We start from the raw sequence: 13663 nt of genomic DNA, 5'->3' as shown, positions 1-13663 counted from the left end.
CTCTCAAGGCAAAAAAGCTTAAATCTGAGAGAATAAAAGCTTAAAAATGAGAGTCACTAAAATTTAAAAAAAAGTTGTTGGTCGCACGATACATAGAGAAATCCCGTAGCATTGCAGCCGGGTGGGTGTTTGCAAATCCGATTGCACACAAGATTGTTTAGATGTATTTCGCGCAGATCCCTGCAACGATATACAATCCGTGTGGAGCACATCTCTCAGATTTAAGCTTTTTTCCTCAGATTTAAGATTTTTTCTTCAGATTTGAGCTTTAATCTCCTATGCTCTCAGGGATCTGATCCCTGCAACGATACAGGATTTGTCTATGTATCGTATGACCAACATCTTTTAACTAAGTGTTGGTGAATCTCGTTTTTAAGCTTTTTCCCCTCAAATTTAAGCTTTTTTTTGCCTTGAGAGCATAGGAGATGAAAGCTTAAATCTGAAGAAAAAAATTTAAATCTGAGAGATTGCTCCACACGGATCGTATATCGTTGCCGGGATCTGGTTTTTAAGCTTTTTTGCCTTTAGAGTATAGGAGATGAAAGCTTAAATCTGAAAAAGAGCAGTGTTAGGCACATCCCTCACATCCGGCACATCCCGGCACAACAACATTAATCATTATCAATTGAATTTTTTTTCCTATAAATTTTCCGTCTTAAGTATGGGTAGCCGAGATTTTTAAAAAACAAGACTGGATTGATAATTGATACGACCTAAGACAAACAGATGATTGAGGGTTGAAAAGCAGTAATAGGTTTGAATTTCCAAACACATCGGTTTTGTATTAGTTGGTAGTATTTTAACTTTCGCCTGAAAATTAAAGAAATTGATACTCAAATTAGGCAACTTTTAATATTTCATTCTTATTTTTTTGACATTTCTAGTATTATGTAAAAATCAGTTTTTTTCTAATTATATTTATTTTCAATTGCAGGATTGCGTTTTTTGCGAATGTGCCTCCATTCGGTCGTGTGAAGGAATTTTCCAATCCATTTTGAGTGAAATAGCAGCGGTAAGCAGGAAGCAATAAAGTGGAAAACTAAACCGAAATGCAACTGAATAGCGTGTGTGTATGAGTGCGGAAAAGCGTAATTCTGCTTGGGTTTTGGTTATGTAGCAACACAGTCTAGCTCCAATATCGATCACCGGACTTAGCAAACACTAAAAGGAAATATTGCGCTCATTGTTCCGACAGAAGTACGATAATCTATATAGTGTTGTGTAGTGCAGAGGAAGAAGTGGTTTCTGGGACCGTCCGTCGTGTGTCATGTCAGATTGCGTTATCCCCTTGCGGAAGGATTCACTCCACATATACAGGGGAATATACTACGGGAGATAGACAGCATAACCAAAAATTGAAAACAGGACGAGGACAACCTAAAACGGAGTGGTAGATTGGATAGGATACTGGTTTCTCGCGTATTGCTGGTTTTTCCGAATCCCATTCAAAAGAGCAAATTGAGAGAGAAAGTGGAGAATTTTGAGCGCGTCGCGTGTTGAGGTTCCAATTTTCCATCGTGTATCCTCTTCGCTACATAGTGGTAGGTACCTACTGCTGATATTAGATCGGTTCGTTTGGTTGACACACTATCCAGCAGATACCTTTGGGTGTACGACGGTACATTGGAGGATAGTAGAATTTTCTTCTGCCTCCACACTGCTGCTGATGATTCGACAGAAGAGCATGATGAGCGAGAGTCGCTGCTGAGTCGAGAAGAAAATCCGAAAGAAAAACTCACCAGAAGGAAAGAGGGAAAGTTGGCAAAAACTGCTGCTGATGTGCTGTGAAGCTATGTGTGTGCTGCATTGGAAAGAAAATTTGTGAAAATTTTCCTCGATTTATAATACCCTCGGAAGGTGGCAGCATTTGAAATACAGAAAGGAATAAAATCGTTTAGAATTATTCATTAGCAGTGAGATCGGTTAAACAAACCTGTGATTCCATTTTTGTTCTGTTGAATCTTTCCGTGTGTTACGTCTGATAAAACGATATCCTGAATTATTCCATACAGTCAGTTTTGGGTATTACGTTAGAGTTCTGTGTGTGATTTTGGATCTGGCAACGAAATTGTTACTATACTATACTAAAGCAATATAGGCATTTAGTTCATAGAGTGCAAAAATCGAAACCTCCTTTTTTCGTCGGTGCATTCAGATCCACGTCGTCTGAGTGCAGAGGAAAAGTTTGGAAAGGCTAGTTTCTGTAGGGAAAAAAAAGTCAGTTGCAAGCTTTAGTTTCACACGGTCGATCTAGAAACTAGCATAGATCGCAATCACAGATAAATCCTCCAGTGCTGCGTTTGCTGAAAAAAGAAGAAGAAAAACAGTGGATTAAATAATCAGCACCTTCGTGTGAGTGAGTAAAAAACAACCCGTCACGACGTCGACCAACAGAAATCAGCAGCCACCAAAACCATCCTCTGGAGGGACAGTAGCTACCGGGGCCGGACCATCTATAACTTCAGCGGCGGTTGCAGGGCCGGCAGGGGGAGGGGGAGGACGTCGTCGTTCTCGAAGTCAAGTACCGCAAAACAGTAGCGGCGGAGTAGGGGGGATCGGAGGCGGTGGCAGTGGAAGTGCCAGTGCCAGTCGTCGAAGCAGTAAAACGGATTACGCTCGGCGGAGGAGTCCTCCCTCATCAGCTACTGACGACTCTTCCTCCTCACTTCTGCTGTCTGTATCCGCCGCCGGGGGAGGTGGCACTGGTGGTGGTGGTGCTAGTGGTCGCTCGATAGGAGCCATTGAACGGGAACGCGACAGCGAGCGAGGCGGTGGTGGTTCGGCTACCAGTCATCAGCACCATCCACATCCGCCTGATTCGGCCTATGAGAAGAGTCACAACATGGCTTCGTCCAATCACCGTGGCATTCAGATTGGCTCCGCATGGTTCCAGCGGAAGATCAATCTTCGACCACAGCACCGGGGTGTCCATCTGGTGACCGAGGAGATTCTGCGACAGATGCCCGAGTTGGGTCAGTTTTCAGTTGGATTGTGTCACGTTCAAAGTAAGTAGCTGATTTTTATTTCATTTCTTATAATGGATCATGTAGTTAAATTTATTTTCTCACTAAAGTTGAAGAACCATTACGACTAAGTTGAACCATTATAAATAATACTGTGACCGAAACCAGAATAGTATCACTATGTGTTTTGCATGTTGAAATATGAACTATTGAAAATCACAAAAAAAATCGACTATTTATTATAAATTGTTTAACGGATGGATCAGGCATAGGTTTACTTTTTTTTTAACGAAACAATTGGCGTACAGGACCAAAACTATGAAAAATGGTGCTACACGGAAAATAAAAAAAAGGTAAAATTTACCTTTTTGCGAGGTGAATTTTTTCCACCCCTCTTTCGAGGTAAATTTTACCTTTTTTCAATTTACCTAGCAAAAAGGTAAATTTTACCTTTTTCGCATTCACCTAGCAAAATAGTAAATAATACCGTTTTCCCATTTACTGATTTAAAAGGTAAATGCTGGTTGGTTTGATTGTTTTCTTCAATAAGAATTAAAAAAATACAAAATTCTTTCAAAAATGATATTTATTGGAGATAAATAGAGACTGGTAATTCAGCTTCGCGTTCTTCTGAGCCGCTATGGGGCCGCTGAATCCACCTGCTTTGCGTACATTCATGGCCTCCTCCGTTCGAATAATCCGGTCAGGTTCGGCTTTTCCGGCTGGAGGATGACGTAGAATACACCTCAAAGCTCTATTGGCCGATCTGAAACAAAATCAATAGTATTATGACGAGAACCAGCACAACTAAATGATATTTAAGAACACTTACCATTCTATTCCGATTTTCACATAGCAGGCACAAAGCAAAACTTGTTCCTAGAATGACAAAACAGCTTAACCTCAATGAACGGGTTCGGCGAATAGTTACTTTTTTTTTAGAAGAATTGTACCATTTTGTTTAGCTCAATCCAGGTCAATTACACCTCGCTACGAGGTAAGTTTTACCTTATTTGGATTTACCTTTTTTTCTAGGTGAATTATACTTTTTTATCGAGCTCAATTCACCTCGCTACGAGGTAAGATTTACCTTTTTTGGATTCACCTTTTTTCTCGGTGAATTGTACCTTTTTTCCAACCTCGATTCAGGTAAATTTTACCTCACTGTGAGGTGAGTTTCACCTCGAAGAGGTAGAAGTTACCTATTTGGCTTTCACGAGCGTTCACCTTTGCTAACTCGGTAAATTTTACCTTTTTATTATTTTCCGTGTAAATATTCTTTATACATTAAGGTTGCCAGATTGTCCGGTTTTATCCGGATTGGCCTGGATTTTTGATAAAAAATTTTAGAACTTGCCAAATAAAAAAAAAAAAGAAATTATTTTGTAATTTTTTTATTTATGCGTCCAAAACGAAATTGTTTTTTTTGGAAGTCTAAAATACGGTTTAAAATTTGCTAAAAAGTTTTTCTGATAAAAAAATTCGAGTTTTTTTTTATGTTTGTTGACTTTTATATTCAAAGGTTTGAAGAACCTCTTAGCTGAATGGAACTATGATTTCAAAGTAGTCGATGGTTCCTTTGAATTCAGCCACAGTATTTGGAAGACCCAAATACTAGTATTTCATTAGCTACTTGCTAGCATCAAGCCGATAACCCACTGAGGAAGCTAGCAAGTAGCTAGGGAAATACTAGTATTTGGGTCTTTCAAATATTGTGGCTGAATTCAAAGGAATCATCGACTACTTTGAAATCATGTTTGTTGAGTTTTTCTGGGTTTTGACCAAATTTTCCCGGATTTTGGTCGACGGTTTTGAAACCAGTGAGTAAGTGGGCTTTTTGTTAAAACTGAGATACAGATTTTTCGAAACTTAATGCATAGGTATATTTAAATACTGTAAAAGTCGCAGGTCTAAATTAAAATTATTTTTCTGCTCATTGAAAAATAACCACAAAGAGCACCTGTATCCGTGGTCCAAACAGCCGGTTTAGACCCGAATTCCGACCATAGCACCAGCACTGGTGGTCCATTATACCAGTTTCATCTCAACATTTTTTAGAACTGGTATAAGGATTGCTCCAAAATTGATGAGATTTGAATCCAATTTGACACAGTTCTAAACTGTTTGACAGTTAATAGAACACGAGTGGGGTTGCCAGTTTTTTCACTGGATTGGATTTTATTTCGTTGGTTCAATTCTTGTATAAATTAAACCCAAGAATAGACCACGGATACAGGTGCTCTAAGATGATGTCAAAGAGAGTGAATTTCTTTGAATTCAGCCACAGTGTTTGAAAAACCCAAATATCTAGCGTAACATTTAAAAAGGGCGAAATTGCCAAATGTAAACAAATCGAGTTAACGGTCATTCCGGATGTACGCAGTTCCACTTTACCTAATTAACGCGGTTTCATCTTAAAATCACTTAAAACTTTCAAAAAATTGATAATATTCAATTGGGCGAAACTTCCTGTTGATGCATTTTTGTTGGAACGTGAAGTTACGCCTATTCAAAATGGGGTGAATTTTTCTATTCGTGTAGGGCCAATAGGCCTAACTGAGTTGACCGTGTGTGACAAAACGGCCTAATTAGTTTTTGCGTGTAGGACCAATGGGCGAAACTTCAAAACCAAAACAAAAACGGCCGATCAATTCGGCGAAACTTGCAGGCGTAACTGAAATTGAAAACAAAAAAAGACGAAACTTTAAAATCTCTGAAATTTAGTGAAAAAAGTTAATGATTTTGATAACCAACGAACAATAAGTGAATATAATCCCCTTTTTTTTTAATTTGTTTAACAAAAAATGGTCGATTTTTTAAATAGGATTTGATTAGATGTTCCGAAATTTCAACGCGTTTTTCTCGTTTCGAGCTAACTGATAGTTTCGCCCTTATGGAATGTTACGCTAGATATGTACTATAGTAAGTATACTATACTAAGTATACTATACTATACTATACTATACTAAGTATACTATACTATACTATACTAAGTATACTATACTATACTATACTAAGTATTTCACTAGCTACTTGCTGGCATTCTCAGTGGGTTTTCGGCTGAAGAAAGTGTATTATTTCCCTCCGTTTAATTATCCAAACTGAATTCCACCTTCGAATAATAACCAATTGTGCCGTTGTCGGTTTCTTGGACCTATCTGCCATTTTCTGGGTGTCATCAGGTAGACTATATTGTTACCCGCTCTATTCTTTACTTCGGTCCAGTAATTCGCTGGAATTAAATGTAGCAGAAAGTAATGAAATTTTTCAACAAAAATTCTGCTAATCTATTGAACGTGGACAATGGACCAGGTCATAGTCGGTTGTTCAAGTTCTTGTACAAGAAGGTCCCATGCCGCTCTGAAGTTTGTATAGGATCATGATAGATTTTGTTTGAGAGGAACATGAAAAACCAGTTTTTCATCAATAACTTTGGTACCCTTTGGCCACCGCATGTGAAGACCGCATTAAAGTTAAGATAAAAAAGTTATTAGGCTTAAAAAAATGGGCTTTCATTTTTAGGATAACTTTCTTCACTGTTAAAGAGGCGGGGCAAAGTACAACCGCAACACTTTTTCGAAACTAATTCAGAGATGTGTCAGTAGAGCGCTGATGTGGTCTAGTGGATAGGCTGGCGCGAGTCTGGTAACCCAGGCGTACTGGGTTCGATTCCCGGTATCGGCAAGAAAAACTTTTGGGTTCGAATCCCATAAGTTGCCGATAAGTAAGATGTGTTTCATTGTATAAATAATTATATATTTCAGAGGGAATGCATCTGGGGTAAATCTTAAGAGACTATACAAGCGGAGTGGATTGCCAACCATTGTAGGTCTCTGAAGGTTGGATGCCTTCTCTCGACGAACCGTCGGCCGTGGAAGCCTGAGAAGCAATTCGAAGGCCAAGCCACACAGACATAGGCTAGACCTTGCTACCGATGGGGGAACCATACATTGTAGTCGGTGCTGCTCTGACTATGATACTGTGCGGCTTACATACGTAACAACATACATACATACATACATACTAATTCAGAGATGTGTCAGTATATAAGTCTTTAAATGAAGTTAATACATATTCTGGTTTGTTGTTTAAGCTTTTATTGATATATTTGCTGTTTTCGGGCAGTATAAATTACATTTTAGGACTTCATTGAGTTTATAGTTCCAAGCAAAAGTCCTTAATTTACAAAGCCTAATGCCAACTAATTTGGAACATTCTACAAAGCACGAAAAATATGCATTGATAAGTACTTTTGTTCCCACGTTGTTAGAAACGCGCGCTACCTGCATATGTGAGTGCAGTTGTTCGACCATTGTGTGTTTTCGATGCAAAAAAGAGATTTGTTCCATTTTTTCCATTAATTTCATTCGAAAGTTGCGTCAAATTGCGTCTTTTTACATTTTACTTGAGAAAAATCAATTAACATTACCAATTTTATCATAATTTTTCAATTCAAGAAGGGTTATTTAAAAATTTATCCAAAATTTATATAAACATAAAAAATTAATTTTGAAAAAAAACGAACAAAACTTTAAAATTCTGTCAATATATGCTAAATTCTGTGTTTTGAGACACAGATTCTGTAATAACTGTGATAACTTATAGAATTTTCTGTGATTTCGGCAAACTTGCTGTACACTGGTATTTTTTGCAAAATATTTAGTGATGCAGACGGTACTTTAAGACACAATTTTAAAGCTTATTTGCAATTTTTCATGTCAAAGATCATTACTTTTTTTTTTTAAATATTTTAATCGTTAAGCTGATAAAATTCCAATGCGTTTTGATGTGCTATTATATGATTTCCATTAAAAAATTACAAAGTTATGTAGCTTTGAATATATGTTTTTATTTTATTTACAAAAAAAATCCAACCGAATCTAACTCGAAAAATAAAAATTTTAGAAATCTGAAAAAATACATATCTTTTGAGGTCGTAAAGACCCGCGGCGCAAATTGTCAAATAATAAAAAAAATCTTCATATGCTAAATTTATTATATTAAGCATTTATAAAGATTGCATTAAAACTTAATGAATTTACGGTGATTAACTCTTCATTTCAATAATAATTTCTATTTTAAAAGGCTTGACGTTCAAAAGAATGAGCTGTCAAGGGAAAGATACATGAGCTTTCACTCATTTCACCCACTCTGTATTTGATATATTTCTAGATGATTAATATGGTGACGTTTTTATAAAGGCGTTTAAAAAGTTAATCTAGATATTGCTGTGGGGAAAAATGAATATGTGATTGACCCCTCATTCAGTTCCGCGATATTGACATATTTATTGCGCCGATATAATTTCGTTAAAAGGGAAAATACCCAATACAAGCTCTGAAACAGCACGTGTAGAACCCACCAGGCAAGCATTAGATGCAACTTGACTAATGGAATAATCATCGTACAGAAACGTGTCGAACAGGTAATAGTAGGACCATAAACATGATTCTCGAGTAAAAAGTAGCTTGTTATTGCAAAACATTTACCACTGCATTTGACGCTAGAACGCGAATGTCCTTTTTTCCTTCCTCATCCGTGTGGGTACCTAGCACACAAGTCAGATGGTTCGTAAACTCGGATTGTGGTAAAACGGCAAAAAGCGGCATCAACTGTGTAAGTGTTTCCACTTTTCACAGAAAGAAAATGAAAAATGGGCCATGTCAAAGGTAAGTTGGCTTTCCTGGTGTGTAACCATTAACTTTTCTTTCCGCATAGCCGTTTTTCCCTTTAACCCTTCATTTCATGATTTTTTATTTTTTCTCGAAAAAATTCTCAATAGTGCGCAATGATGAATACATTAAGGGAAAAATAAGGAAAAAATATTATTTTCACATATTTCGGTTATTAAGCAAAAATATTAATTGTTGCAAATTTGCAACAACATGAAACGGTTACACCTTTTTTTCTTCACACTCGACAACTGGAAATAAATGCTTATTCCTAATTTCTTTTGCAAATCTAGATTTCTGGACACCGGAAAGTTAAGAATTTATCTGAGAGTAGTTATGAATGTTGGTTTTCCACCATGGGTGCACGGATTCACCGCAGTTTCTGCCTAAGTATGTGCTCACATGCATTCTTGGACCGACCCCATGGCTTCGTATGTAGGTATATTTTGGAAGAACGAGTCAATCAGGTTACTTAGAGGTATTCCGGCATCCGTGCATATACCTGGCCAGCTGGCAGCTGGTTAAACATTCATATTATCAGTTATAAGAGGAAACACATCTTACCTGTCGGCTTCTTATGGGATTCGAACCCAAAAGATGTCTCGCCGATACCGGGAATCGAACCCACCCTGGCACATCGGAACCAGACTCGCACCAGCTTATCCACTAGACTACAAAGACTCTCGAGAAATTAGCTAGGAGTAGTTATGCGATAATATACCACCTACTGAGGAAATTATTCCTTACGTTTGCTTGAAGGTGCTAAAAAAAACGAACCCACACATATAGGATCTCAGTGAAACTTCATGTTTCTTTGAAGAGATCTAATTTACTTAACTCTAAGGCGTACATCTTTCAAGGATTTTATGGCTAGCATCTTACCACCAGACCACGGAAAGAGCACTATATGTGCCGTGATCGGGATTCGATCTCATGGACTCTGGCTTAGATGGCTGGAACACTATCCTCTAGGCCACGACCGGCGGCAAAATGGAAAGCTTCTTACCTATACAACTTTTCTGAACATAACCTTGAACAAATCAACACAAATCAATTCCGAAAACGTATTTAAATTGGTTCTGATAAAGATTCTTAATCTTAAATCATACCATAACTATATGCCAGTTTTAATAAACAAACTTGATATTGAAGAGCAAAGTCTCAATTTAGTTTTGAAGGAATGATCCAATTACAAATTACATTGAACTATTAAATATCATTTGTTGGTAAAATTAAAAAAACAATAAAGATTTCTTCGGAATGAACATTAGAATTTGGAACATGATTCTAAAATTAGAATTCAAACTTGAAATCAGTTTAAGAATAAAAAAGAAATAAAAATAAAACTAAATTCGAGAACAAAAAGTTTCAATTTAAAATCAACTTCCAGAGCTTCCAGGAAAAGGTTGAATAGTATAAATAAAGAGCATTTTTCGTCGATTGATAATAAGAAACGGCTCATACTTTAGTAAAAAATAATGAGCATTGTAATTTTCAATCAAATCATTCATTCATCTCTAAGAAAAAAAAGGCAAAACAATACTTCAAATCTCGGTTATCGAATGTTGGCAGATAGTACTGAATTTTCAAGGGGAAAAATAAAAAAGCGTATTCGTTGTTTGTTTTAAGATTTTTAAACTCTCTGGATAAAGCCCCGTACTTGAGTTTGAATCACGTTGAATAACATAGAACTTTTGAAAATTGGTGTATGCTTATTTTGCAAGTTATGAAGGCATCCGACATTTTTTTTTATTCAAAATATGTATTTGTCATACCAATGGGCCGCGGAAAAAAAATCAAAATAATGTGTTTTACATACGCTGAATTACAAATCCTAAATAAGTTAATTATTCGGACCCGTCCTAGTTTAAAGTTTGATAAATTTTGAACTTTTTATAATATTTTTCTAGTTTTGATAACGGTTTAGAGCAAAACTTTTATTTTTTTCACCTCGGGGGCCCTCTTTATTCAGGGGGGGGGGGCAATTTTTCTCATCCCCCCCCCCCCTCTTAATACGGCCTGAACATGATAATAAATCATTAATAACGAAAACATTGTCATCGGGAAACAAATACACTGTTTAACGATGCAAGTTTCGAAAACACACTATGGAACCCATATAACTACCTAGGGTACTACCGTTGCATGGTGTTGCATATTTGCAACAGTTATTGAAAACACATTATATCAGAGAAAAAACAAAAAAAAAAATCTCAAATTTTGTTTATTATGTAAATTACTTTAGTGGGAATACGAAAATATTTTTTTTGAGTCGAAAAAAAATTCTCAATATGAATTACACTAGGCCAAAAATTTGAAAAATTAGGCTTTTTCCACATTCCATATTTTTCAGATTCAAGTGGGTTTTTTTGGTTCCTATAAACACTAAAAATATTTTTTTTTAATTGAACGTGATCTTGAAATTATAAATATTATTCCCATCGAAAAAAAAATTTACTTTTTAGCTAAATGTGAAGTTTAGAACAGTTTTAATTAATTGTTGCATATTTGTAACTTTATGAAACGAAGGGTTAAGGCAGTTTTACTGACCCGGTCAGCTAGCAGCACAACTTTATTCGGAGCTACAGGAATAGCTTCCGAGGTTTGAACGTGTATTTTTTTTCAAATCTTGTTTATGCTGGTTGTTCCTGTGCTTTAAGGCTATTTGAAGTGTGGGTTTCACACGTTTGTCTGTGCTTATCTTAAATAAATACAAAGGCAAATTTTATCCATTGATTAAATGCTTGCTTATGTATGTTATTTCAATGTAATGTAGGTATTACTTTGAATACTGCGAATATTTGATTAAATTCATACATATTCAGTTTTATGTCATTTTGGTTGAAAGTTCCGCAATTACCTCAAATTTGAGATTTGAAAAACGTGTTACTTTTTTCGACTAAATCACAATCCTGGATCTAAAAGTATTTGCAATAAATATCAAACATTTGATAATCGTCGATAATCGTTGTACAATCATTTGTAAAACAAAATTTTTATTTTTATTTAACTTCATATCTCGAACAGGTGAATTTGTTTTTTAACACTAAACATACCGGCACTTTGTATATACCTATTTATACCGCCGGGGGTCAAATGACCCCTAACACCTTTTCCGCTAAAACTCTCTTGTTTCTCAACCGATTTTTACAAATTTGATAGTTTTGGAAAGCTTGTAACGTGACTCAAATATAGTTCTCAGACAATATTCAGCTACAATCATGGATTTTAAAGTTATTCGTGGTCTAAGAAAAAAAATCCAAAAAAACATGCTTCGGGAAAATGGCTGTAAGTCAGTTTATAGGAGCGCGAAAAAAAATTCATTTAGTGCCTGGAAAAGCTGAAGTTAGAAACTATACGTTGCACACATGAAAAAAAAATTAAAATTTTTTTTAAGATCATGACCACAAAAAATGTAAAAAAGTGGTCTAAAAATCGTACTTTTTAATGAACCAATCGCCAAAGCTGTCCCAGTCACAGTAGAAATTTTTTGAAAAGTGAATTGGAAAATTGAAGTAATTTGTGACATTTTGGAATCTTTAGATTTATAAAACACGAAACACAGAATTTTTGACAGTTGTTCAAATGTAGCTGTTTTTAGACTTTTGTATCAATTTACTTTTTCTGAGACTATTCTTACACTTACGATCGGCTTTGCACTGGATTTTGAGTATGTTAACAAAAGATTTAAGGAATAAGTTTATATGCACAAGAAAGGAAATTTCATACCGATTCTAGTGATGTGATTATATTGGCGGTGCAATGCGTGACAAAAAAATGATGAATATTTTTCTGAAAGTAAAACCAGAAAATTTCAACGAATGCTCGTTTGTTTTTTCGTTTTCTTTCACCCGTCTTGGTGTGCAAAATAGCTTTGAAATATTACCACCCACTGCGCCCGTCTGCCAAGCAAGAATTGGTGCTGACTTTTCAAAATTCTGAAACAACTTCACTATTTCTTTTATCATATTTTTGTCACGCATTGCACCGCCAATATAATTACATCACTAGAATCGGTATGAAATTTCCTTTCTTGTGCATATAAACTTATTCCTTAAATCTTTTGTTAACATACTCAAAATCCAGTGCAAAGCCGATCGTAAGTGTAAGAATTGTCTCAGAAAAAGTAAATTGATAAAAAAGTCTAAAAACAGCTACATTTGAATAACTGTCAAAAATTCTGTGTTTCGTGTTTTATAAATCTAAAGAAGTCAAAATGTCACAAATTACGTCAATTTTCCAATTCACTTTTCAAAAAATTTCTACTGTGACTGGGACAGCTTTGGCGATTGGTTCATTAAAAAGTACGATTTTTACACCACTTTTTTACATTTTTTGTGATCATGATCTTAAAAAATTTTTTAATTTTTTTTCCATATGTGCAACGTATAGCTTCTAACTTCAGCTTTTCCAGGCACTAAATGAATTTTTTTTCGCGCTTCTATAAACTGACTTACAGCCATTTTCCCGAAGCATGTTTTTTTGGATTTTTTTCTTAGACCACGAATAACTTTAAAATCCATGATTGTAGCTGAATATTGTCTGAGAACTATATTTGAGTCACGTTACAAGCTTTCCAAAACTATAAAATTTGTAAAAATCGGTTGAGAAACAAGAGAGTTTTAGCGGAAAAGGTGTTAGGGGTCATTTGACCCCCTGCGGTATAAATAGGTATACCACATACGTATTTCGAAATCTACAAACTTAAAAAATTATATTTTGATGCAAAAGTACGTGCATTTTGAAAATAAAAATAGTCATGAAGCAAAATTTGCGAAAAAATGAATACAATAGGAGTTATAGTCATTTGAAGTTCAAAAAATGTCATTTGACCCCCTCCGGTATAAATAGTGTTAAATACAAATTACATTATTTTTCTTTATTTTCAACTTTGAACAATTATAAAAAATCAGCAGTGGATCAATTTTGATAAAAAAAACTACGTTCAATGTGATCCAGAACATGTTGTTTACGCTGAAGAGATGAGCTTAATGGGGTGAGTGTGGACGGTAAATTTTTCCTTTGATT

General features: G+C 35.6%; 1 protein-coding gene across 1 annotated transcript in view; it reads left to right on the top strand.

Moving 5' to 3' along the window:
- The first annotated feature begins 2370 nt into the window (after positions 1–2370).
- LOC129748559 (UPF0047 protein YjbQ) overlaps positions 2371–13663 on the top strand; it is an 89753-nt gene continuing 78460 nt past the window's right edge. The window contains exon 1 of the mRNA XM_055743214.1: positions 2371–3005. Coding sequence (XP_055599189.1) covers positions 2843–3005 — 163 coding nt within the window. The 5' untranslated portion in view covers positions 2371–2842. The remainder of the gene's footprint in view (positions 3006–13663) is intronic.

Source organism: Uranotaenia lowii, chromosome 2 (genome assembly GCF_029784155.1).
Source record: "Uranotaenia lowii strain MFRU-FL chromosome 2, ASM2978415v1, whole genome shotgun sequence".
NCBI classification, from domain to species: domain Eukaryota; kingdom Metazoa; phylum Arthropoda; class Insecta; order Diptera; family Culicidae; genus Uranotaenia; species Uranotaenia lowii.
Note: the sequence above shows the minus strand (reverse complement) of the source record. Positions and strands in the feature narration are given on the sequence as shown.